The sequence below is a fragment of the Falco punctatus genome (assembly GCF_963210335.1).
Source record: "Falco punctatus genome assembly, chromosome: 15".
NCBI lineage: Eukaryota > Metazoa > Chordata > Aves > Falconiformes > Falconidae > Falco > Falco punctatus.
In genome coordinates, this window is record NC_137595.1 from 3,214,622 (window position 1) to 3,240,501 (window position 25,880).

Consider the following 25,880-nt stretch of genomic DNA (forward strand, 5'->3'; position numbering starts at 1 on the left):
TGTTTAGCAGGAGATATTTATTCTGTCCATAAACTTACAGAGATAATCAGGATCACAAAGTCAAAGAAAATTGTTTCAAATCCAGAGAGAAAAGCAGTAGCTAGTTTACTAGGATGAATGAGAAAATTATTATGCAATTCTGCAAAAAAACCTGAACAATATTTCATTACTTGGTAGATTAATCAATTTGTTCTAGTTAATTTTTGGAAGAGTGATGCTGACTTCTGAAGAAAGGAAAATGGGGTATATGTGGTAAAATGCTAGTTGCACCCTTTAAATAATGGTAGTTGTTAGTAAAGTTCCCAGAGTCAAGCCTGTTGTCATGTGATTTATTTTTCATCATCAATGCAAACTCTATTTAAAGTCCTAAGTCCTGGGAAAGTTAGGATAAAGGTTGCTGTTTAGTTCAGTTAAACCTGAATTTAATGCTTGGAGTTTTTTAAGAAATCACCAAATTGAATCAGCTCTATTGCCCTTCTAGCCTAGCAATGACAAAAGTCTTAACTTCAGGGGAAGGTATAAGGAGGCAGATATTGAGCAACAGACAAATCTCACCAAAGTAGTCAGAAGCTGGTAGTCCTGAAGTGAATACTCTTTCAAAAATAAAACTGGCATTTCTCTTGAAGATTAACATGCCACATACTCACCATGATTTCAGAAGTAAGTGTATATTATATTGCACAATTTCCATACCATCATATAAGCTTTATGTTCTATATAGCAGTCTGCAAATCACTCTATACAGAAAAAAAAAACAGTTGTATATTATAGAAATATTATCTTAAATGTCTGTGATATTATAATACACAGATTTAAACTGGTTTTGTTAACTGTTTTCTGTTGGTAAGTCACAGTGACTAGGAGCAGTTCTTCATTCTGTGGCTTTCGTTGTGTATTAAGAGAAATGCAATTATTTGAAACAGACATGATAAATTAATAATGTGATATTGTATGATAACACAAATATGGAAAAAGAACCTAAAGATATATGTCAACTGTAAAGGGTCTAAAGGAAAAGCAGGAAACTGGAAAAAAGGTGGTATCATGGGTGGCGAAAACATTACATGTAGCGATTGATCTACTCAAAAAGCCAATGCAGCACGTGTTTCATAAACTATTATACTGTGTAGTAATTACAGAGGAGGACACGTGTAAAATGATTATTCATGGACTGACAAACTGGTTTGAATTCTTTTATCATCTAAATCTTCTGACAACATTAGAGATGGACTTTTGCAGTCCTTCAGGAGATAGTCATAGGAATCGGAATATCTCAGGCACTTAGTCAACTGCCTTCTAAATATACAAGAGGAACTGAGTCAACAAATATACAAGAGTTGCTGACACAGGTTTTGTGGGTTCTTGCCAGTACAGAATCATTTGTATTAACAATGTCTTTCCACTTTGAATACTGAAAGAATTCTGAAAAGCAAAGCAAAAAAATTAGCATATCTATCCTAAAAGATAGCTACTGAGAATGGAAACATTAAATATCAAAGAATGTTTAATGGCATCTTGATATCAAAAAGGAAGAGAAAAATATCAGGTAGTTGTGTTTCTAGGTAGAAATTTAGGTTTTAAGTAGTCATTTCCTTAATATCTAAAGGTATTTACCAGGATTTTCATAAACATTTTAATATATTTACTTAATTGCATAATGAGATTTTATTCTATCAAGAATTCATTCCACAAGACTAAGGTTAATGAAGATACTTCTAAACCTTACCTAACTAAATTACCATAAAACAGATTTTGTTACTTCCGTATTAAAAAAACCCACACAAAACAAAACAAAAAAATCTGAGAACTTACCTCTTCCTTCCTCTTCTATTCTGTTTTGTTTTTTCTCAGCTGTCTGGCAGCAGTAGTATTAGATGAAAAAACTGTTTTGTTTTTTTCATTTGCTTTTTTGGTTTGGTTTTTTTTTTTAATGGAAGTCAAACCTGCATAACTGTCATAATCAAACTCCCATTAATTACTTTACACTTAACACATGCCCAGAACAACTTTTAGATATATTTCAACCCAGATAAATGCTTTGGAAAAATGAGATTATACTGTTAAATATGATCTTAATCATCCTTAGTAAAGGGAAAGTGATAGTGTCTTGTAAGCAAACAAGTATGGCATTACGGAAGGAGAAATTGAGATATGCAATGTCATTTAGCCTTTGCTTTATTTTCTAAGCACTTACATAAATACATACACACACACACACACAAAAAAAAGGCACTTATCTAACAGTAGTTTAAATTACCAGACATAGATGTAAGAATTTTTACAAAATTGGTAATTGCATAGATTCACCACTAGATTGATGCTTTGGAAGGAATGTTGATTTGGAACCTAAAATTAAACAATTAGACTGATTTCATAAGTTGCTGTGAGGATGCAGAGTTACTATATAAAATGGATATTTAGGTAATGCAATATTGGCAGTATGCCCAGGATATAAAATGATGCATAAAGCTAAGTTGCAGGAAAATATTACTGTCAAGAAACACTGCCCCTTTCAGGACATATTTATAACTCTAATTTTAATTGATATGCAATTCTGTAATACATGTTAGACAATCTAAGAAAGAGTCAATTACAACAAGGTTGTTAGAATTAATTATTAATCAATAGAGTATTTATTAGAACGTGACTTCCTATGTTTTCTAATGCTTCACTTCTGACGTGATATTGTTTACCAGATTAAGCCTATACAGTGAGGCAGATGTAAGTATCACAAAAGTATATCCATTATAGCATTGTGGAAATACACTATTGGAACATACCCTGGGCTTACAAGAATAGAGTTAAAATGTGAATATGTTTTTGGTTTGTATTACCAGAGCTCATTCTGAAAAAAGTTAACTTACCAAGTAGGACTCCTGCACAGTAGACCAGATGTACGTGAGAAACATCTCATTTTGCATTTTTCACCATTAAAAAACCCACAAAAATTCTTTTATGGAAAACACTCTCCATCCTTAAACTGATGTTCAGGATTTTAAAAAACTCTAATGAACTGTACATTTTCTACTGCTTGGTTACATTTTGCGGTATGGGATCCAGCTTCTGTCTAAAAGGAATACTGAAGTTCTTATTCCAGACCCAGTCTGAAAATTCACATGGTGTTCAACTTTGTGGTTTTACTGCCTCGGATTTCCACTAGTTTCAGAAGCTCAGAAATCTAATTTGCTGGTTACTACATTAAATTCTCAAATAAGATAATGATCTCTCATCTGTTTTTACTTGGCGATAAATGTTCTGGGCCTATTATCTTCAAAGTAGTTGGATATTTTGTTTTGTAGTGTCATATATTAAGAAACTGGATTATAAACTATTGTATCTTCTAAATTTTTTGTGAATTAAAATTCAGTGTGTAGAAGAGACTTAATTTTTAATGAAGTTTATGATAGATTCTTTTGTTTAGATATTCCCTACATAGTAAAACAGAAATAATGGCTGCTTTAGGGTAGTCATTGAGAATGTTATGGCAGTAGTTACTTTTTATTTTAAAGAAAATTTGAAGCATTATAGTAGTTTAGGATTAGTCATTGTTTGACAGCACTTGCTTAACTTGCTTTTTATTTTCTTCCTGCTGATCACAGGAAGTTGGTAATGCATGCCTTTTAGCACAGAATTACGTAAATGCTATTTAGCTGTTCTTGGAGCTGCAGAAGGCAGCTTCACAAACAACATAAAGTTTAATGGTACATGCTGAAATGTGTGCAAAAACAATGTAGATCTTTTCTTTTTCTGTAATGCATGCATGCTGGGATGTGCCAGATGTTCCAGACACTTTTTTTGGATGCTAGGCAGTCTGAGTGCCACTATGATAAGTATAATAATTCAGATAGTCTGGAAGAATCATATGTATTCAGCTCCATATGACTGAAGGAGCAGTCTTTTATTGCCAATTTTGTAGGAGAAGCGCTCATATTTTATTTCTTCCTTCCTGGTTTTGCAGGAAGAAACAAAACTTTGCTAACTGCCACAGATAAGTATTACTTTCTTTAGAGTTTTATTTCCTTTCTGAATTGCTGGGGGAAAAATCTACCTTTTGCTTTTCATTTAAGTATCTGTAATATGGAAAACCTTCTTTCCCTAACTTGCAACTATGTTGAGAAATCACTATGAGGATGGTTATGTTGAATCTAGCTGCTCAGGGAAGCTAACATAAGCCTTTCTAGTCTCTGTAGCTTCAGACTGATTCTGTCCATTTGTATTGATTTTAATAAGGTTATTTTGCATTTGTACTGTGCCATAACTGTGCACACGAAGGCTTGAGCTAGCAATTATTGTAAGATGGATCCATCAGTAGCAATGTCCAATAAAAATTTCCTTACTGTTCTGTTCAGACACGATTCTCTAGACTACACTGTTCATTAATCTATAAACAGTTCAAAAGGGAAAAAGCATTTAACAGTACAAGGGAAAATAAAGGGCAATAAAATGTTGATATGTTCTTTTTTTATTAATCATGTCAACAGTTTTTAGATTTCCAGATTCACTTAGTAATCGAGAACTTCATAATCAACCTGAATCCAGGAAAAAAAGGCCTAAAACAGTGTTCGTCTAGAATTATGGTTGTCCTTGATTTTTATAGAAAACAGTTATTGGTAGTAAGGAGAAGCAAGATGGCAGTTGGATTTGTGTTGGGTTTTAGTCCCGAGCAACTTACTCCATAAAGTAAGTTCTGTCATATGCTGAAAAGTTTTGCCTGTGAGTTCCACTGCACAAAGAGTTTAAATCACCATTGAATCTGAACTTTCAGTACCGTTTGTGTATAATGCAAAGTGAAAACCATTTATAGATTCTCTAAACTAAACCAAATTTAGTGCGTGTATCTGCACAATGCAAACCAGCGTTTGTTTCAGATACACCTTTTCAGATCTGGAAGCAACTTAGAAAAATGATTGAGTTTATTCCTGAAATAATATACTGCATCTTGACCCAAGCATAATACGTCCATCCGTCTCTACAGAGCACTGTGAAGCTCAGCTATGGTACAAGTATCTCCATTACGTGTTGTAGACCTGTCAGGCTCCAGTCATGCTGTATGTCAGGACTGGGGCTGGAATTTTGTGTTGACCATGCTGCGCTGGTTAGGAATGATGTATTTCCACTGGCTTGTGATACCTGTTTCAGCAAGTCATCTCATGAGTGATCTCTTAGTGAGACAGGCGATGTATTATTGCTTGCTTCCAAATGTTTAGGCTACCTTGTTTGTTTTGAATTCTTTAAATTGCTAGTTTTATTAGGACGCTTTACAGCATGACAGCTTTCTTTATCCAAACATACACGTTTTTGTAAGTAATTTTGCTGTATTAGAGCATATTTAAATTATGTTTTTCTGCAGTCTTCAAATGAACCACTACAAATGACCAATGAAAGTTAGCAAATGAAGCATTCATTAACCTACCGTATCTTCATGTGTAAATTGCTATTTGTGAAGCATTCCTGGAGTCCTTTGACTCCAGAAAGTCACAACAGAGCTAAGACTTAGGTCTCTGTCCTCTCCCTCTTTACCTTCTCAGTAGGCTTCCTACCTTCCACAGCAAGAGAATGAGAACAAGGTTTTGGTGGACAAGAGAGAACATTGAATGACACAAAGTCAGGGCAGGATCGTAGGTAGCCTATACCTAGAGGAATGGGGAAAGTGAGAAAAAGGAATGGGGAGGAATTGACTGTCTTCTTCCCAGACCTGTGTAAATTCTTGAGCTACACCCCATCCTTACAACTTCAGCTACTCCCCTTCTGCCACTTCCCTTCCCTTTCCCATGGAATCCTGTGCAGCAAAATCACTGCTGAATATTGGCTGTTCTTAACTTCTCAGCAAGAAAATGGTTGTGCTTTGTGACAGTGGAAAGTTGCAGTTCCAAATACATTCCATCTCTAACAACCAAATCTCATGTGATTGGATTTCCGACTGTATTACAGCTCTGAACACTTCTCTTCAAGAAGAACTGCATTATGTTTTTCATGGGAAATAGATGAAACTTCACTGTAGCTTTTATTAAATGGAATTAAATTCTACCTTGTAATTTTTCTGTGATGAAATAAAATTCTGTTCTCTAAACTTTAGTGGCTAGTTCCAAGTGAATGTCCACTTCACTTGCTCTACATCTTGTTTAAAATAAAGATTTTAAATTAGATTTAATTAAAATTACATCAAATTAAGTTTTGGAGAACACAAATATATTTACAAATTAATGTGCTGCTTTTCTTTGACCAAAAGAAACACCACACATTTCTTTGGAATGCAGTATTTATTCTTAGTTTTTGAAGAAAAAAACTTTTTTATTGGGGAGTTTTTTTCAGGCTGTGTGTGGATATTTTTTTTTTGTTTACCTTTTACAGCTTTGTTCAGATTAAAGCTCCCTTAAATTTCTTTAATTTTGTTTAATTAAAAAAGTGCATTGATGGGGACAAGGGTAGGCTATACATAAAATACAGTTTACCCATTGTAGTGATTTGACCTTTAGGACTATTCTGCTTTGCTACATAAGATAAATTGTTAGCTACAACATAGTCTTCCTTTAGATATTCTTTTAGAATACTTTTTTTAACCTTGTGTATAATCTGACATAGCTTCTGTTTTGGATGTAACATTTTTCCAAAAACTGGAACTTCCATTCTGTTAAAAATTTTGCTGCTTTCTCTGTTACCTACTACATGCCAACATAATGTTTATACTGTACACATAATTATAAATTCTGAGTAGATATTATTCTTCTGTCTTTAGTTAATTTTCTTACCTGTCATCTTGGTTTTTTCAGCATAAAAATTGAGTACCTCTGAACTGCACACAGATGTAGATTGCATGAGGTTATTTCCTGTCTCTATTATCTTTCCCCTCAGTGACAGTGTGTGGATGAAAAACCTCAAAAGCTGCTCTCATTTTTAGCTGAGATAATAATTTTGCAAGTGTATTCAATGGGTTAAGCAATAGCTCACTGAGCTAGAGAGATGAGTGAAGCCCCTGGCAACAGGGCTACTGTTTCACTTTTGAACAAACATAATTTAAAGAAATGCTTAGGATAATGAATATGTGAGTTAAGGAAGCAGCAGAAGCAATATTTTTTGTAGGGGATTCAATATCAGAGTATAGAAGAGTGGTATTCATAATAAAGGTAAAAATCTTTTTTGCATCTGAAGAAATTGCATATCTAGATGGAATTAATATATTGCATTTGACCATTGGATTTTGTAAAACTTATTATCAAACTAGTCTAATCTTATTGCCAACTATTGTAGTCTCTTCCACTAGTAAACAACAAGTAAACAATGACTTCTGAATGTTTTTACACTATCTCTACAGTTCAGGGTCCTTTTCCATGATCCATGCAATTACTCCTTAGGGGAAAATACTTCTTTTCATTATGAAATCCCAATTAGAGGGAATGATTTTTTTGTTATCAGTTATTTATTGAAATTTCAGGTAAAATAGTAGGAGTTTCTACAGATTTTGCTTTGGGAGAGGATCATCAGACTGTTTCTTAGACCATATAGGCCTTACTGTCCTTTCGTTTCTACTTGTGCAAGACAGAAGTAGATCAGCTGAAATCCCTAGAGCTACATAAATATGGAGCTGACTAAAGAAGGCTGATAGGTGCCAGTGACCTGAATTTCACAGAATTTGTTTTATAGTCTGTGACAGCATGACAAGACTAGTGCCTCCTGAGCCTCCCACATGTCTGCTAGTCATGAAAGTGGCCTTTTAGTAAGATGGAGTAAAGTTGTAGTTTGCCAACTAGAGTAAGGCAATTTGCTTTCTAAATAGCAGGAACTGTTAAGAAGCAACTACTCAGAAAAAGGAGATAGAAGGCTGCTGAAACTGCAGACAGGAGTCTACCACATAAGTCAATGTCAGTATTGTATCTGTGCATGTAATTATAATTACATGAGAAAATTAATTATAGGTATACGTATGCATCTACAGAAATGCCAGTGCGTGTTTTTTTCCTTATGTGCTATCAGAAATCCTTTTTTAAGGTTGGCATTTCAAGCTAGCAACAAGATTGGACTCCAGTGACAGCTTCTTTGGGGATACAAATAGTCGAATAAAAGGTCATACACGTCTGTAGTAATCCCTAGTGCCCATACTTAAATACTAGTAATAATATGTGTTATTAATGAGTTGGTCAGTAGATATTTTTTCCTAATAACTTAAGTATTGATAAAAACATAAATGGTAATAATTTTTTTTTTGCCTTTCAAGTACTTTTATCAGTTACTTTCTCCCTCTTCTATACAGATAGTCTTCTTTGGTTTTTTCTGAATTACAGTGAACTAATAATCAGTTACAATTTGCAATACCTGAGTAGTTGACTCATTTTCTTTTTCCCACTACTATAGAACCTTTATAATATTTCTCTGCTACAGACTATGTTTCGGTTAATTAGATTGAATTATACAGTATCTTTGAAAATTAGTGCTTGTTAATGCAAAAAATCAGTCATGTTGAAAGACGTCTAAAAACCATGTTTTATTAGCACAATCACATTTCATTCTAGTGTCTTTTTCAGTCTAATACATGCAAGTTCATAACATCCTAACAATTGTTTACAGCTGTACTAATGGAATATATCTGATCAAAAGGAATCTTGCAACCATAACGCAAGGTGATCACCTGTGATACTGTTGTTCTTTGTGCATTTTTTGGAAGGAAGGAACCGGACTGGTTCTGTAGTAGTAGTGAAAATTTGTAATACAGGTGATGAAAAGAAGATGGCCAGCACAGTGTGAATAAGGAGGGCTATTTTAGCTTTGTCAGGGAAGGGAGTGTGGGATGAGTCCCATCTGGGAGAGGAAGTGAATAAACCCTGATTTGGAAACACTGCTTTTACTTGGGGAGCAGTTTCAGGAAAGAAAGAAAAGCCTCTATTAATTACAAAATGGAATAGGAAACAAACTGAATAAATTATTATTCCTACCTTTAGCTGCTAAAATTAGTAACACTAGAAAGCAGAGGGATGTAAGAAGAAAATCTTTGAGCCTTCTAGTATGAATAAATTCTATTTTTGTAACAGTAGTATAGGTAGTGCTGCTGTCAAAGCTCTTTTACTCCGTTAGCCACACAGTGTTTTACCAGGATGTCCACAGTATTTTCAGGGATGATCAGATTGCTTGATTCATATTTATTAGTGCATTAGCAGCAGTAGAAATCTGACATTTATTATGCAGCATTATACATTAGCTCCTCAAACAGATATTTTGCTTTAGATGTATGCTGTTATCTCTTACAGTCTGCGTCAAGAATATATGACTATTTCGAGATGCTATATTTTCAGTTTTGTAGGCTCTTTAGGCTAGATTTCAGTGTACTCTAAGGAGAATTAAGTTGTTTATAGCATTCAGGAAAGCTTGTTAGTTTTGTGTACTCAATTACTCAATGGGGAGCTCCTACCTTTGCCTGGTTTCAACAAGCTATGTGGGAGAACTCTGCTTTTACATGTAAGGGCACTGTTTCACTACTTTTAACCAGCTAAATTCTCTTATTTAAACAGTGACCATTTTTGTTACTCACTTTTGCTAGAATATTTTAGCTGAATCGGTCACCAGCACAATTAAAGGGTAGTATTTAATGTAGCAACCAGAGAAAATGAAAAGTTAGTTGTAAAATTCATAGCATCCGAATTATTGTGGAAAGTAAAAGACAGCAAATCCTATAAGAATGAGAACTTTTAAGTGTGTCATTGTAGACAGTTTTGCCATGACACATGCTTTGGCTTCAGTGTGGATTAAATGTGGCAATGTTCGATTCAAAACATAAAGATGTCATGGAATGTAGCAGTTGCAAAATCAGGAAGAGTGCTTACCATCTTTAATTTTCAGCCCTATGATCATTACAGTGATCATTATGAATTTTCGTGTACTGATTTAGTGATCCACATTTGATTTTATAGGCTGTCAGTACCTTTATATACTTGATAGTTTGGAAATAAATCTTCACCATCAATAATTCTACTGTAAGTTCACCATGTTCCTGCGTCAGGGTGATTCTCCTTTGGATATGAGGAATGCTTTGGATAAGAGAAATGCTTAAGAGAAAGGAAGAAAAAGTAGTCATGTTGGATCTATATGGTCCTGCTGTGAGGAAAATGTCTTTCCGATCTCAGGTTAGATAACTGATCTTACTAGATGCAAGCAGGTGATGAACAAGACTCCTGAGATATTTTAATATTACTGGGTATCATCAGTACCCTCCAAACTTATTAGTTATTACTAGGGCAACTTGATCATGTAAGCTCTTTTTTCCTTGCTTCAAGTGGCAAATCATTACCTATAGTAGAAATAGCATGGTAAAAGATAAATGATTCTGTATATGGATATACTGGGGGATATGTGAAGGAGGGAGGTGGCAAGTTGTGCCCGAACATTTTAAAGATGTGTTAGAAATGCATGCTGTTAGAATATACTGTGTTATAGCCCATGTGGTTAAACAGGCCCAGCAGACTTCCTGTCATTTACACGTGTAATATGCATTTCAGTTTTGTAACTGTTCTCTGAAGTCACATGTGATGAAGGATCTTACTGTATGCCCAAAGTAGTGGTATTAAAACATAAACATTATACCTAAAAAAAAATCTGTTCCCTACTTGGCTATGCAGAAAGCATATACTCCAAAGATTTTTCAAGTGCAGATTTCAGCACTTACAAACCAATACACACTGATTTTAAAACATATATTTTTGTAATTTCAGGGTGCGAAAGTGTTTGTTAGCTGTGGGAAAACTACTCCATCATAAAGCTAAAAGTAACAAAACCAGTCTGAAGAGTTTCTTTTTAATTCTGAATCACTTACTACTAAAAGACATATTTGTTTCCAAACCTCAGAGGAATAACCAGTATAGTAAATCGGGTTATGTAAAGTAATGCAAGAATGCTTTTCAAGAAAGTTTTGGTGACAGTTCATTCTTCTGAAATTCTGTATTCTATATAATAATATTTGTCCTTTACACTTAAACTGCCTTTCAAATATTAACATTTTTGCAGACATTGACATTCTAACAAATTTTTAGCTCCCCTCTTATTTTAGAGATCTTTGATCACAATTATACAGCAGCTGAAACTCTAAGTGCAGATGCAAGTTGCTTTGAACACGATCTTCATTCTAAAATAACATTTAGTTAGAAATTGAAATATATTTTCCATTTCCTTTTCCTTAGAGTTACAGAATGACTACTGTGGTTTACCTCTGTGACTGCTTTTGCTGCAGATATCACTATGTTCAGTGTACCAAAGAAGTATCGTCTGTAGTTTGTGCTTAATACTATTTATTTTTCCTCTACAGAGAGCAGGGGACACAGTCAGTGGAGATACTGAAAGGTAATTACTTTTGTTATTCTGTATTTAAATATATACATCATCTATCTATTAATTATATTTAGTTGTTTATCTTTAGAAATTTAGTTGAAGTATTTGAGGAATAAATTTCCAGGGTTTAGTGATAGTAGCATTAATATAATTTGGTAAATCCTAACTTTCATTTCCTAACATCAAATAAACATCTAGATTACAAAGGTTGAAAAAATACTCTAGATGTAAGTTTATTAAAGATTACTATGGGAAAAAAATTTAACTACAACAAACTAGTAGATGTTTTCCCCCTTTTTGGTTTTTACTCTTTAGATTTAGTATTTCAGAATCACTATGAAGGTGAAAAGCATAATGCGTGTCTAGCATGATTATTTAGAGATAACAGGCAGAAGTTTTCAATGAACATCTACATGCTAATTCAGTCTATACAAAAATTACTGTTTATATTTGTAACTCATCTTTGATAAATACTAAGAATGGGGACTTCAGTTTGTCCTTATGTTTGAATTTAATCAATTAATACTAATGAATAAAACAGTGATTTTTGCCTTTTTTTTCTTTGCAGTTTATCTGATGATGTATGTTCATATTTTAGTTGCATCCAATAAGTCATATTAAAAGAATAAGTTTGAAATAACAGACACTTGGGTACCATAGTATAGTACAATTAAGCTTAATTGGAATCTTTTAATATGGATAATTATTCTTTTTCACATTTTTTCATCCTGTTTATGGCCTAAACCTGTTTAAGAAGCTAAACCATGAACTGAATATAAAATAATGAATTACATTTAGACTGCTTTCATCAATCTAAAGGATTTACAATTGGTGATGATTTTCTTCAGTGGTATAAATAACACTACATTACAGCTAGAAGTCTGAGGTACAAAAATATTAGTTGCTAGTCACCAAACACAAGTCACCTCGTGCCTGATTTCTCAGAATTGTCAGCATTTTCACCTCTTTATATGTGTAGTAAACATGGCAGTTCATTTCAAAGGCAGTTAGAAAAGTAAAAATTTATTGGATATTTCCCCACTTGTAGGGTGCTGTGTGTGTTTAAAATGGTGTTCAACTAAACTGCGTAGCACTTTCTTCACAGATGAAAGTGAGGTAAAGAAGGAGTTCAAAAGACTTTTTCTGGAGTAAATTTCTACTCTAATCTCATTAAAGACAGTCCTGTCTCTCCATTGCTGCCACTGTAGTAGTCCGTTACCTCATCATACATTACCTCAGTGAAATGTAGATTTTCATTTTTAGAATAAATTAAATATAGTCCTGCTTAGTATTTTGTTCCAATTCAGAGCCAAAGCAGCACCCATCTTGTATGAGGCAGGGGCTACATAGCAGGAAAAGATGTGTCATTCTCAGACTTTTTTGAAGTAACAATTGGATTTCACCTTTTGCCCTTAACTCTTATAGTGGTGAAAAACAGTTTTCAGAACATACTGTTTTCTGTAAATCTTACATATTTAGTTTTTACTTAGTCTCCCAACTCTTTCACAACATGTGCTGTTGTCCTGTTCTTCCCTCATACTTCTTTCTCCTTACTTTCCGTCACTCTCTTTTCTCACCCTTCATTCCAGTATGGCTGCCCCTTCTCTCAGGTCCTTCCTACCTGACTTTCTGCAAGAGAAAGAAATCGCAGACCTCTTCCAAAAAAAAAAGCCATACGTCTCACCCCTTTTTTGTCTTCCTTCTCCACACCCATAATTTCTTGCAGCCATAAGGAAGAGTTATAAAGGATTTTTATTGTTCATAAAGCAAAGCATGCCTAATTATTCTGAGTGGATTGCACTTGCTCAGTTTGGCAGGGACATTGCAATCCAGATGGAACAACCTTGGTGGACAGGACACAAGTCTCCACTGGACATCTGCCAAGAGCTATTTTCCAGGGACATATGACTCGATGAAATTTTGGCAAACTTTCATAGCAAAAACCTATTGTTTAATTTTTTTTATAGTATGACTCTCCGTCTTTTAATCCTTCTCCCACACATTTTAATTTCAGGTCCAAAAGATGAACATATTATGTCTTTCCAGTATGTTGAAAAATATTTTAAAATAGGCAGAGTTGTATCTTCTTGCTCCTAATAACTTTTGTTCAAGTGGTGTAAACAGTTCAAACCAAAATAGAAATGTTTCTTATATTTATCCCTTATAGTTAGGTTTGGGGGAGCAGAAAACAAATTGTGTGGATAGAATCACATATTTGGATGAAATAGCATTATCTTCATTAACTGTACAGTCGCTTATCAAGTTCCTGTGATGTGATTGCATCCTTTGTTTAAAAACAGAAAAAAAGCCAAAAGTCAGAAGGAAGTTGTTTCTTGCATGTAGTAGAATGCACTGCAGACTGCAGGGAATATGTATTGAAAACACTAGCAGTGATGTGAGAAATATGAGACTACAAAATGTTACTATGAATAAATACCTAGCTTTTCAAACTCATTAAATGAGTAAATGCAAAGCAAGTCTAGCAGCTTTCTTTTTAGTATTGAGCAAAGTAAAAGTTAGGTATTTCTGCATTACATCGCTGGTTCCTTCCAGGCTTTTGGCACATCTACATCACATATTTGGTCCGGCACTAGGCACAGGGCTGGGCTTCCACCATCAAGGCAAAGCTCCCCCACGTTAGAAGTCCATTCACACATCAAACTCTGGCCCTGCCTGAGAGAGAATGCAGAAAAATCTGAGCCCTACTTTTAAGCAGCCTTTTGGCTAGAAAAGTAGGGCAGCCACAGGCAAGTTGCGACTCTTCATTTCTGAGCAGGTATCATTATTTAGGAAATTACACTCTGTAATTGGAGGTGGAATCACTAAATGTGTGAGCATTCTGATGTTTTAGGAAGACAAGTTAAACTAAATGCTTCCTGAAGAAGTATCCAATTTGTCTTCCTTTTCACAGGAAGCAGTTTACCCTGTTTGTTACGGTTTCACAGATAAGGAAGGGGTAATGGGCATCTAACATGTAGTCTGTGCTACAGCTTTTATGAAAACATCTCATTATGCTTAGCAGGGTTCATTGTGTTCTTTGATCTTCATTTTACTTTATGAGAATCTTTTTCTAGTAATAAGAAACCTTGGCATCTGTGGATTCTAGACATGCATGCGTAATGTAACCATGACATCACTACGGAGACCTTGGGTGTAAAGATCTTACTCTGCTTAGCTAACCATACAGGCCTGCAAGGGAAAGAGAAGGCAGTAAAGAATTGTATCATTCATGCATCGCACAATTGCTAGTTGAATAAACAGGTTTTAGGAATATTTGCACTTAGTTTCCATGTGAAAATGCTGCTCACATTCTTTTTCATAACACATTTTGTCTCAGCAAATATTAATGCTTAAAAAGTATTTTAATCATGTCCACAGCACCATGGTTTGGAAGTTACTTTTTTAGTTGTGGTTAATGCTGGAGAACTAAGAAGAGATAAATATTTTGCAAATAACTTTTAGTCTTGATATTGTTTTGTCAACTTTACATGTACAGATACACCTGTATTGCAGAACCGTACAGATGCATCTGAGCTAGCCTGCTGTTCACTGAAGTATTAAGTAATAGACTGTAGCATAAGCCAGTAGCTGAGCCAGCATGGAATGGAGAAGGGATTTGAAATCTGACTACAAAATACTCAATAATTAATTTGCAGTGAGAAGTTACTTGTTGTGACAGGAATAAGTTACATAAGCTATGGAGGTTCTAATAACCTAAACATAAATCATTAATCTAGGCAAGGTGATTAAAAATGCATTCCTGTGACCTGGTAGATAAACCCAAATTGCTGCATACTTGTTCTTGTGAACCAGCTATAAGGAAATTTCACATGGTACCTACAATACTTTTCTGTACTAATGTACTTTCTAGTATGCTGAATTTTTTTTTATTTTTGCTCATTGATCATGGTGGCCTTAACCCTGAGCTGCAATGGGATTACACTTGAAGTATTTCACAATGTGAGACATGAAGCTTGAAGAGAGCTTTACACACCCTTTGCACCTAGAAATTTACATGTCCCAAGTATCTACCAATTTAAAAAAAGCGGGATGATAGGTGCCATTTTCTAGTTGTTCGTAGCTGCTGTGGATCAGTACAGTTGTTGCTCAAGCTCTCTGTGTTTCAGATCACCATGTGTTTCTACGTATTCAGGTGGCAGCAGGGACTATCAGTCTATTTTCAAATACAGGCTTTGCTTTGTCCATAATGTTTAACAAACAGCTTTGAAATTACTCTTGATCATCTGTGCTGAGTTCTTGAGCTCCTACATTTATGTAACCTTATGAAATAGGAGCCATCCTATAGAAGACTAGCAAGAAAAGCTCTCAAAATAGTCTGTTTATGGATCGTGCATCAACTTGCACATTCCATATAAGTTCCAGTCAGAATGCACAGAGCATGTTGTACCATGACAGAACATGAAATACACTGCCTAGTAATTTATACCCAGTTATACTCTGTTCCAGGAGTAAATTCTGGCAAACAGTCATCTTATTTTACCTATTAGAAACTTTTATAGTTTGAAAAATTATTGCAAATTGGAGTAGTCAAAAGATAAGTTCAGATTGCTCTGTTTGGTCAAATAAATGAATACAAATCAAAGAAATTATTAGTGCCTAAAATTGTTTCATCAATGCTAAATATATATTAGCAGTTTGTTATAACTAGAATAATTTTATATTTTAATTATATTCTAGTTTATAATCCTATCCATTACTGCCAGAGTAGGAGTTTAAAAAAAGTCAACAATACAGATTGTAACTATTACCAATGATGAGGTGAAAGGTAAGTAATGCTCAAAGTAATTATTCTTGTTTCTAGACTATATTCATTCATTGGGATTTATTATCTGTATCCTGTCATCAGCCAAAATAATACCAATCTAAGCAGATAAATCAGTTTGTTCTGATACAATTATAACTTTCATTTAGTGATAGATTTAATGACCCTGAAGATAATAGAAAGAGAACTGGGATGTTATAATTAAGAGCACTGATAATGTGTAAGAGCCATTTTATTTTATCTTCTTTCTGAGCATTGCTTATGTGATGAAGGGATGTTTAATTTGTAAGCCCCTGGTTTAAATAAGTCCTTGTTTTCAGTAAATATTCTATAATTTTTACAAGCTAAAGCACTATTACTTACTACAGTTTATGGGACAATTAAAGGTGTATTGTTATCTTTCTATGGCAGAAAATGAAAACATGTTCCTCAAAAGGAAAAGAGGAATGAATGTCAACATGGAAGTGGCATTCACAGTTGCACTTGCTTACTGATACTTGTTTTGTGAAGAAATAACAAGTCACTTCTGTTCACTATAAAAGGAATTTTTGTATGAGCAGAAAGTGCATGATACTCGGAATTCTGGTGAAGTTCTTAAATGGATATAACTGCTCTGATAGCAAAAGTGCAGAGATATGTGCAGCAGAAGTGTTGATTTTGCATGTTCAGTATTTGGTAGGTGACAGTTCTTAGCACTGATTAAATCTTTACTTCCTGATTCTTACAGCTTTTATCAAATAGGTTAAACTGAGATATAGTGCTTCTGCTATCTGTCATTCTAATTTTCCATTCTAATTTGTTTTCTAGAGATTCATTATTGCTGTTTTCTAATCATACGACACTGTTCCTCATTTGAAATCCTCATTACGAATCTAATCGCTAGGCTTGTACTTCATTTGCATGTCCTTTAAAATGTGAGTTGGAAGTTACCACACCTACTCGAGACCTTTAAATTCTCATATTTTTCTTCCACCTAGTCAAAGTAATTTCCATCTCTTTTTTTAAGCTCATTCTTGTTAACCTTTCTACTTTAGCTCTCTATTCAGCAACATCATTCTGACTGAATACTTCAGCCAATATATATCTAGCACTAGAACCAGATTTAGAGTGCAGTTAACTTTGACCTGTGTTTTCTTCTTAGTACCTCTATTTCTATAATTCTTCCCTTTTTTATATTTGTTTCAGTTTGCTTACAACATACAATTTAGTCAAAGTTCTGAAGAATAGATAAGGAAGGAGGCAAGGCTTTTATGCATAGAAATTTCAATATATGCCATACAGCTAGGCGGAGCATATCAAAACTCAGAATAGACAAGGCTATCTGTCAAATAGGAATACCTTAGAAATACATTTGAGGAAAACTGTAGGATAGAGTAAGTGTTTTTGAATGAACTTTATTACAAAATCAAATTTCATTTAAAGTTTTGAAGTCACTGGGTTAGTATTTTGCCTTTTTTTTTGGTCATATTATGCACTGAATGTTTCTGCAAACATCCTGAAATAATTGTTGTTGGTGTTTTTTTTTAATTAGTATAAGTGATGGGTCTTCCTTTTTCTAATTTCCACAGTTTCATTTCAAAAACAGTATTATACGTGAACAAGAAAACAAACATTTAGTAGAAAATCAACTGGTCTGAGAAATATCAATCCAGGCCATTATAACTGTATCACTGCACATGCCTCCCCACTGCCCACCGTGTCCCCCGTCCCCCCCCCCCTTCTTTTCCCTTTCACTTCTGTAACAACAGTTTTCCTAGAAAGAAAGGTGAGGAATAACTCAACCGATTATGATACAGAGTATTTCAACCAGAATAGACAACATACTAGTGTTCCTCGGTGTCTAAATTAATTGGTTCTGTCACTTTCACACAGATAATTTACTTGTCTAAAGAGAAGAAAATATCTCTACTTCTTCCATGAACTGCAGATCTGAATATCTGAGGAATAATTAGATTCGGGAAGGAGCATTCGATAGACATAAAATCTTTTAAAAACCAAACAAACAAACTTCCTGCAGACTGTTAAAAACTGTTCCCAAATAAAAAAGTTAAGCTCATTGTACATTAGAATATCTATTCCTGACCTTTCATAAGACACCAGTTTTTGAAGGGCTTTCAAAAGCTTGATTGCAGACTTCTTCTATAACTTTATAACATTTTTGCTGGTAAGAGTCTGTGATTACTGTAAGGAGACGCACTGTTGTGTCTGCATGGAAGCCAACAAAACTTAACTGAGGACTTTGTAGATAAAAACAGAAATGTATTATTCATATTGTATATTGGCTAAAAGAATGAATGGAAGCATTGAAACTGACACTTTCCAGATGGGTCAAAGCTGTGATTAAAGAAATAGACCAGAAATGAGGGGGGGAAATGCCCAGCAGGATTGAAGTGCATTTATGGCATTCTTATGGGCAGGCAGAAATGGAGCATTAATGACAAAATCTGCCTTGCAGCAGTTTGGGCATCTGTCCATTCCTTTACCAAATGTTGTAAGCTGAACTTTTTTGGTATTCAGTTGTTTCTTTCAATCCTTGTAATGTACAGACAGCTCATACCTTCCAAGTCTTGCCTATTAGCTTTTATGATTTTAATTTTAATGTTATGCATCCTTTCTTCTCACTGCAGCCTGGAAATTTCCTTTGACTCAGGACTGATAGATGCTTTTAACTGACAATGCAGTAGTTGTTTCTACTGGTAAATTTGATTTTTCCTAACAATGGAAATCATCAAATAAGAAAATGCAACTTCGTGACTTGCTGACTTAAGACAGAATTATCACAGAAACATAGAATCTTTTAGGCTGGAAAAGACCTTTAAGATCATCCAGTCCAACTTTTAACACAGCACTGAACCGTGTCCCCAAGCACGGCGCCTGCGGGGGTTTTGAGCCCCCCCGGGGACGGTGACAGCACCCGGTCCCTGGGCAGCCTGTCCCCCTGCCCGGCCACCCTTTCCGCGAAGGAATTTCTCCTGAGATCCCCCCTGACCCTCCCCTGGCACAGCCTGGGGCCGTTCCCTCTTGTCCTGTCGCTGGTTCCCTGGGGGAAGAGACCGACCCCCCGGCTCCAGCCCCCTCAGGCAGCCGCAGAGCGATGGGGTCCCCCCCGAGCCCCGTTTCTCCAGGCTCAGCCCCCCCAGCCGGTGCCGCAGCCCCTTCCCCAGCTCCGTGCCCGTCCCTGGACACGCTGCAGCCCCTCAGGGTCTGTCCTGTAGCGGGGGCCCAGCCCTGAACCCCGCGTTCGCGGGGCGCCCCCAGTGCCGGGCGCAGGGGACGGGCGCTGCCCCGCTGCCGCTGGCCACGCCGGTGCTGGCACAAGCCGGGATGCCGGTGGCCGCCGTGGCCACCCGGGCACGCTGCCGGCTCATGTTCAGCCAGCTGTTGACCAGCAGCCCCAGTTCTGTCCCACCAGGCAGCCCCCCACCAGCTGCTCTTCCCCCAGCCCCAGCATTCCATGGGGCTGCTGCCCAGGGCAGGGCCGGCACCGAGCCTTGTGGAACCTCACACAAGTGGCCTCGGCCCCTCGGCCCCTTGGGCCAGGCCAGCCCCCCCTGCAGAGCCCGCCAGCCCCCACAGATCAGCGCTGCCCCCCGACTTGGTGTCCTCTGCAAAGTCACTGAGGGGGCGCTCCGTCCCCACGTCCAGGTCGTTGATAAAGACATTAAACAGAACTGGCCCCGGCACGGAGCCCTGGGGAGCGCCACCTGTGACCAGCCACCAGTGGGACGTAATTCCATTCACCACCGCTCCCTCGCCCGGTCGCCCGGCCAGTGTCTTACCCAGCAAAGGGTAATTCTCCAGGAGAACGCTGTGAGAAATGATGTCAAAACCTTTACTTAGGTCCTTTCCCTCACCCACTAGGAGGGTCACCTTGTCATAGAAGATCAGGTTCATCAAGCAGGACCTGCCTTCCCTACACCTGTGCTGGCTGGGCCTGGTCATCCGGCACGTGCCATGGGATAGCAAATGTACTGTTGCGTTCCTTGTTTGCCAGCCAAAAGATACCGTTAGGATATCGGTGCCACAAAAATACTACTATTTTTCTGATGATCTAAATTTTTTAGTTAAATGCTGAATAGCGGTGATCTTTAGGAATGTCCTGGTTTTAAGTGCTTCCGCTATGGAGGAGGTAGTGGGGAAAGAACAGAACAAAAGAAGATGTCAGACTTTCTCTGTGCCTGGGAAACATAACTGACAGTCTTGTCAGATTTGGCCTGATAGTTACATACTTATTAATGTCATATATAATGTTTATACACATGCTTACATATTGTTAAATTTAAGATATCCAAAAAGTAAATCAAAGGAAAACACACACTAAGCAATTTGAAGAGCTTTCAAATTTTTTATTTGATTCTGTAATGACATGGGAAAGAACCAACTTTGCAAAATATGGAACAGATATAAGTCTGTCCTAAAGGTCAGAATATCACTTCAAACAGGTATCTGTAAGGTGCTACATTTTAAAAATGCAAGTTGCTCTTAAAACAAACCTGCTAAATTATTTATTTTTATTTATACATTTTTCTTGCTTAAAAATATTTATTCTTTTTCATTTTAGTCTGGACACTAGGAATACACTATACTTGTGTTAAATGTTGTTGATGCTCAAAGAAATGCACAAATAAGAGTCAGCCCTGCAAGAAAGAGCCAATGTTTTATATGTCTTAAGACTATAGACCCTAGGAGGGAGGAATTATGTTGGTTGCTTTTGAATATTAGCTGATCAGGGTTAAGTATTTTTAAACCGGGGATTGAATCAGAAACATATATTCTCAGATGATTTATATGTTAAGTCAGAATATTAAGAATGGTTTTGTGTTTCTTAACATTAGCACTGTTCATTGAAAACAATAGTTAAATTTGTAAAGAGCTTCCCATTTTAAGTGCTGTATTTTAAATGACTTGTAACATAATTACATCTGTAAGTATACATTTGGAAATGTATAGAGAATGAGTGTATATGCACTACTTACTCAGATTTTTTTTTTTTCTGTAGTTATTTGACATCTTTCTTCTTCTCTGTCCTAGATATGTAAGTTCTGCCATTGACCATCAAGGAAGCACATCCATGAGGAAGGTAATGATTTATAAATGTACTCTGAAAAAAACAAAATATCTCCAACGGTTCAATTCACTGTTGTATTTTAAAAATATATTAAAATTATCATAAACCTTGAAATTTGTCTATATTATAAAACATATGAAAATAAAAAGCTTGGAATAATTTCATATTCAGAAAATTGACTACTGCAACCACAGCAGTTCAGTGTGTACGCAGTACTTTTAGTTAAGTTTAGTAGGAACCTTAGTATGTGTTACTAGTTTTGGGAGGAGAATCATAAAAAATGTCTAGCTTGGAAGGGACTCTGGAGGGAAGGTTGCCATAAAGGTAAAGAAAATTTTTTAAACTCTTAAAATATTTAAATAGTATGACTACTATGATAGGGAGAGATGGGATTAAATTTTTTGGAGATTTTTGTGATATCAGTTTTGAAGGTCTTCAATGGAAAATATCTAGAAATTAATTTACTATATAGTATTTTGCAAATATTTCCTAAGAAGGACAAACAGAACCTTCATTTACAGAATGCTTATTTCTTCATTCTTAGCACTTTCTTCACTAAGTAGGTGCTAAGTAACTTTTGAAGATTGCCAGATGTCATTCTGCCTTCCTAATATTTACAAAGTGAGGCTGAAGACCAGTGGCAATAGTGGAAGATGTACAGCTAAATTTTCACAGTTTGCGAAAACCTGCAGTTGTGTTTATTGATACGCTGTCCTATCTGCCCATCCCTGCCTTGCCTGCTGCCTCCACTGGAAAACAGTTGGACCTGTGGCTGTTCCCCGGCATCCTGGTCCTGCAAATCCTCTAATATGCATAAGCTCCATGATTTGTGTACTTTGCTAGTGAATGCGCTGATGGCTGGGTTTGGAACTTGTTAATGGTTTTCCTTAAAAGCTCCAAAGGTTCAAAACAGCAGAGGTACATGTAAGCAGTTTTGCATTGATAGGCTTGGTTCCCTTCATCCTGACAGGTAACGGAATCTTTAGTCTCCAGGGCATTTTTTAAACATAGCATAACTTCATTTGGTGATTCTGTAACAGCACTCCTACTACTACACTATGATTATGTTGAAGTCTTATTAATTTAGCCTCATGTAGCACAGATTTGATTCTATGACCTTTTTATTTTTTTTTTCCCCATGGTGTGCTTCTCTTTGGGTTGGGGTGGAAGGGCGTGCATTTCGTTAAAATTCTACTTTGTGTTGTGGTTTTGAGACGAGAACTTAAATGCTGACAACCACAGTATGTTCTCACATCATCTGTTTCCCATAGCAACACAGTCATTTTAAAGTTGCAAGTTCTGTTTTCTTACAGTGTTTACCACAAAGTTAATTATATAGTTCCTTTATGTCTCATAATATGAAGCTTGAATTTTACGTTAGCAGTGCTAATTAAGTACTGATTCCCAAGGTACTGCAAACCTTTCACTTTTTCTAGTTCTCTTGCTTTTGAATACGTTGCATGAGTTCATAAACAAAACACAGTAAGACCAATTATCTTACGTTTTGAGGAGCTAATATTTTCAGCTCTCCTTGATTTGTTGTGCTTGTATTTAATTATTTAAAGAACTTTTATATTGAATGATGCATACCAGTTTCTGGTGAGTATCCTAATGTGTATATCCTCCAGTTTTTCCATTTTTCTTGCAGTTCTTTAATCACATGAAAACTGTAATTTAATTATAGCGGTTTATTCCATCACTATATTTTTTTATGCTAAATTATTGACAAATCTAGTGATTTCTTTTTCAGAAAGAGATACCTGCTCTGTCCTAATGCATTTTTATGCAGAAAGAGAAACACCAAAAAAGGTTGTTTCTGTCACAGTCACCACAGATCTCCAGTTGGCCCCATGTGACTGACTGATATAGCTGCTGTGGCATGCAATACATCAATAAAACCCCCAATGTTGCTGTGCATCTTTAATACTTTCTTATAGACTTAGTTTTCTTTTTTCATTTTCTGACTGTTTTTTACTACATATCCTGTAGCACAGGAGTAAGCATTAATCTTTGTCTTCTCTAGTGCTCAAAACAGAGACAGATTTGCAGCTATCAAGTTAAATGGAGAATATGTACTGTCTTATAGTGATATGATGCATATACACTTACAGAGCTTGTCACCTGTCAGAATTACAATATTTTTGTGAAGCATTCATATACTGTGTCTGACTGGGAGAGCAGCCTGAGATAAACAGAACACAGAAAGCTGGTGTTCTCTGAGCCAGCTCTCAGGAATCAAGAATTGCCGATTTCTGCAAGTCACTAGAAAATGTTCCTGCTGTTTGACACTGTAACTGGCTACATTGCAGAAGGGTTACAAATTGGTCCGTGCACGTGCAAAACAGCTCCTCCCTCCTCCACTTTTATTTAAGATAAAACTTTGTCTCTCCAATAGTTGGAGTCATGTTTTCAGCTGTTGCTTTTCTATGTACTGCTTAAGCTGTAACCCTTCGCTATCCTAAATATTAATTTAAATATTTTTTAATTTTAATTATAATCCTCAGTCTTAAACACTTATTTAATATGTTGTACCAAAGCTGTTAATGAGGACTTTTGTAGCATGTATTTGGGCTTTGACCACACGTCAGGCACTGCCATAAGGTAGGGTGCGCAGGGTGAGCAATCAGATGATCTCTGGGAGAAGGTAATTATCTGTAGTCATACCACTAGTGAAGGCGACTTGGAGATCCCCGTCAGTGACTGAGGCGCCCTTCTTCTAGGCCCTCTACTAATAACTGAATTATTATCATTATAATTATATATAATATTATATTATTTATAAATTGATACAATATATTAAAATACATAGTATTATATGTATAATAATATATTAAAATGTATTATATATGTTATATTTTGTATATATTTATATATATATATATAAAAATATTATCATTATAACTGAATGTTATCAGCCACAAAGGAAAAATCAAGAAAATGAACAAGATGTCCTTTTTCATGTTACACCTTTGCCTGGATCTGCTGGTTTATCACACTGTGAATGCTGGTTTTTCTACTGGTAATGGCAGCAGCAGTTACCAATCAGGCAGCGACTCCATTGTGTTGACCTGTCCTTTTTCCCCTAGCATTTACATGTTTCAGATAAATCCTTACCATCTTTTGAGTACTATCCCTGTTTTTAAAAGGTTTAAATAATAAGATGCTTTCAGGTTTTTCTTAAGAATCTGTAACAGTTTTATAATGCAGCCATAGAAGAAAATATTTTTTTTTCTCCTCAGTTATCAACCTACCAACCTACCAAACTTAATCATTTTCTATGGTTGGAAACAATTAAAGAATGTGACTTCAACATGTCATCAAACACATTACACATTAGCTATATAATGTTTGTGGTAGATATGTCTTTGTGAATGAATATTTGTATGACTATCTCATGTATACCTACAACAAACTTCAACTGTCATTCACTTTATTAGGTCATTCTTATTAGGTCATGAGTTTATATCCTTAGTTTTCAGACTACTGCATAACCATTTGTGCAAAGAATCCTTAATATTTTGATTGCAATTTTAATTAATAATTGAAAAAAAGATGGGATTTTAATTTGCAGATGTAGCACTGTGTTGTTTTCTTTATGATGTTTATAACAGTAGTAAGTTAAATGACAAAAATGAGATCTTATGGTAACTAATCCTGAAATAACCATGGAGATGGTTGTGAATGCCGGCTGTTTTTCAGGTTACTTTCAGGTTACTACTGTTTGTATTGGATTTTCATAATTATTATTTTCCTTACAGTCATTCCATTACGCTTCCCTCAGGGTGAAAAGCAGAAAATGGTCAAAAGGTAACTTATCTGAGTTAACATTTTGAATGTAGAAAATGAGACAACTTCTCTGATAATAAGTGATCTGGATCAAATGCCAAAGTTCAACTCAATTAAAATATTTCTAAATTTACCAAAGCAAGGTATCAAATATACCAAATAAATGTATTATAAGGTATAATATTGCTAAACTTGGTAAAATTTTCTCTGAAAAGCAGAAGGAAGGTAACATCTGGATACTTTGCCATTTCATTCTGCTGTCTCTATCTATTCATGGCCTATCTGAGACTGTTAAAACAATGAACATTTGAAAACTATTTATAGCGTAATAAATTCATAAGAAAGTATATGGCCAATGAGCTTTTTTATTCCATTTGTTGGTTTAGTGTCCTTTCTATGAAAATTTTCCTTTTATTATACTATACATTTTTAATACCTGAATATTAATTTATTAATAAATTTTAATAAACCGGCCCAGGTTTATTTATTATAATTTATTATTATAAATTAATAAAATTTAATACATTTTAATAAACCTGACCAGGACACAGCAGAGTATGTTATTCCAAAATGTGCAAAATGTTAAAAAATTGGTTGTGGAATGTTGCAGAACAAAGGATGGTGTTTTAATGTTATCTAAATTCCTACACTGTTTCACAGCTGTAAGACAAATACAATTCTTGTAGCAATATACACTTGCTTTGTCACAGAAAAATATCAAATATTTTAAGGAGATTTCCTACAGTCTTTTTCAGGAAAAATTATACCATAATTAAGACAAAACCCATTCTCATTAATATTTACAAGGCACACTAAAATTTTAAGCTTTTCAGTTAGGATGTATTGAAACAATAGCAACAACAACAACAACTTTTCCTGGTGCTATGCCTTCAAACAGGATGCAGTAAAGTCAAAATAGTGTTGTTCAATTAA

The 25,880-nt window shown here is 35.5% G+C and overlaps 1 protein-coding gene across 3 annotated transcripts in view; it reads left to right on the forward strand.

Moving 5' to 3' along the window:
- LOC308053679 (connector enhancer of kinase suppressor of ras 2-like) overlaps positions 1 to 25,880 on the forward strand; it is a 212,566-nt gene that overhangs the window by 154,506 nt on the left and 32,180 nt on the right. For all 3 annotated transcript variants that reach the window (XM_080365216.1, XM_080365214.1, XM_080365215.1), the window contains exons 14-16: positions 11,288 to 11,322; positions 21,125 to 21,173; positions 24,920 to 24,968. In XM_080365216.1, coding sequence (XP_080221342.1) covers positions 11,288 to 11,322; positions 21,125 to 21,173; positions 24,920 to 24,968 — 133 coding nt within the window. The remainder of the gene's footprint in view (positions 1 to 11,287; positions 11,323 to 21,124; positions 21,174 to 24,919; positions 24,969 to 25,880) is intronic.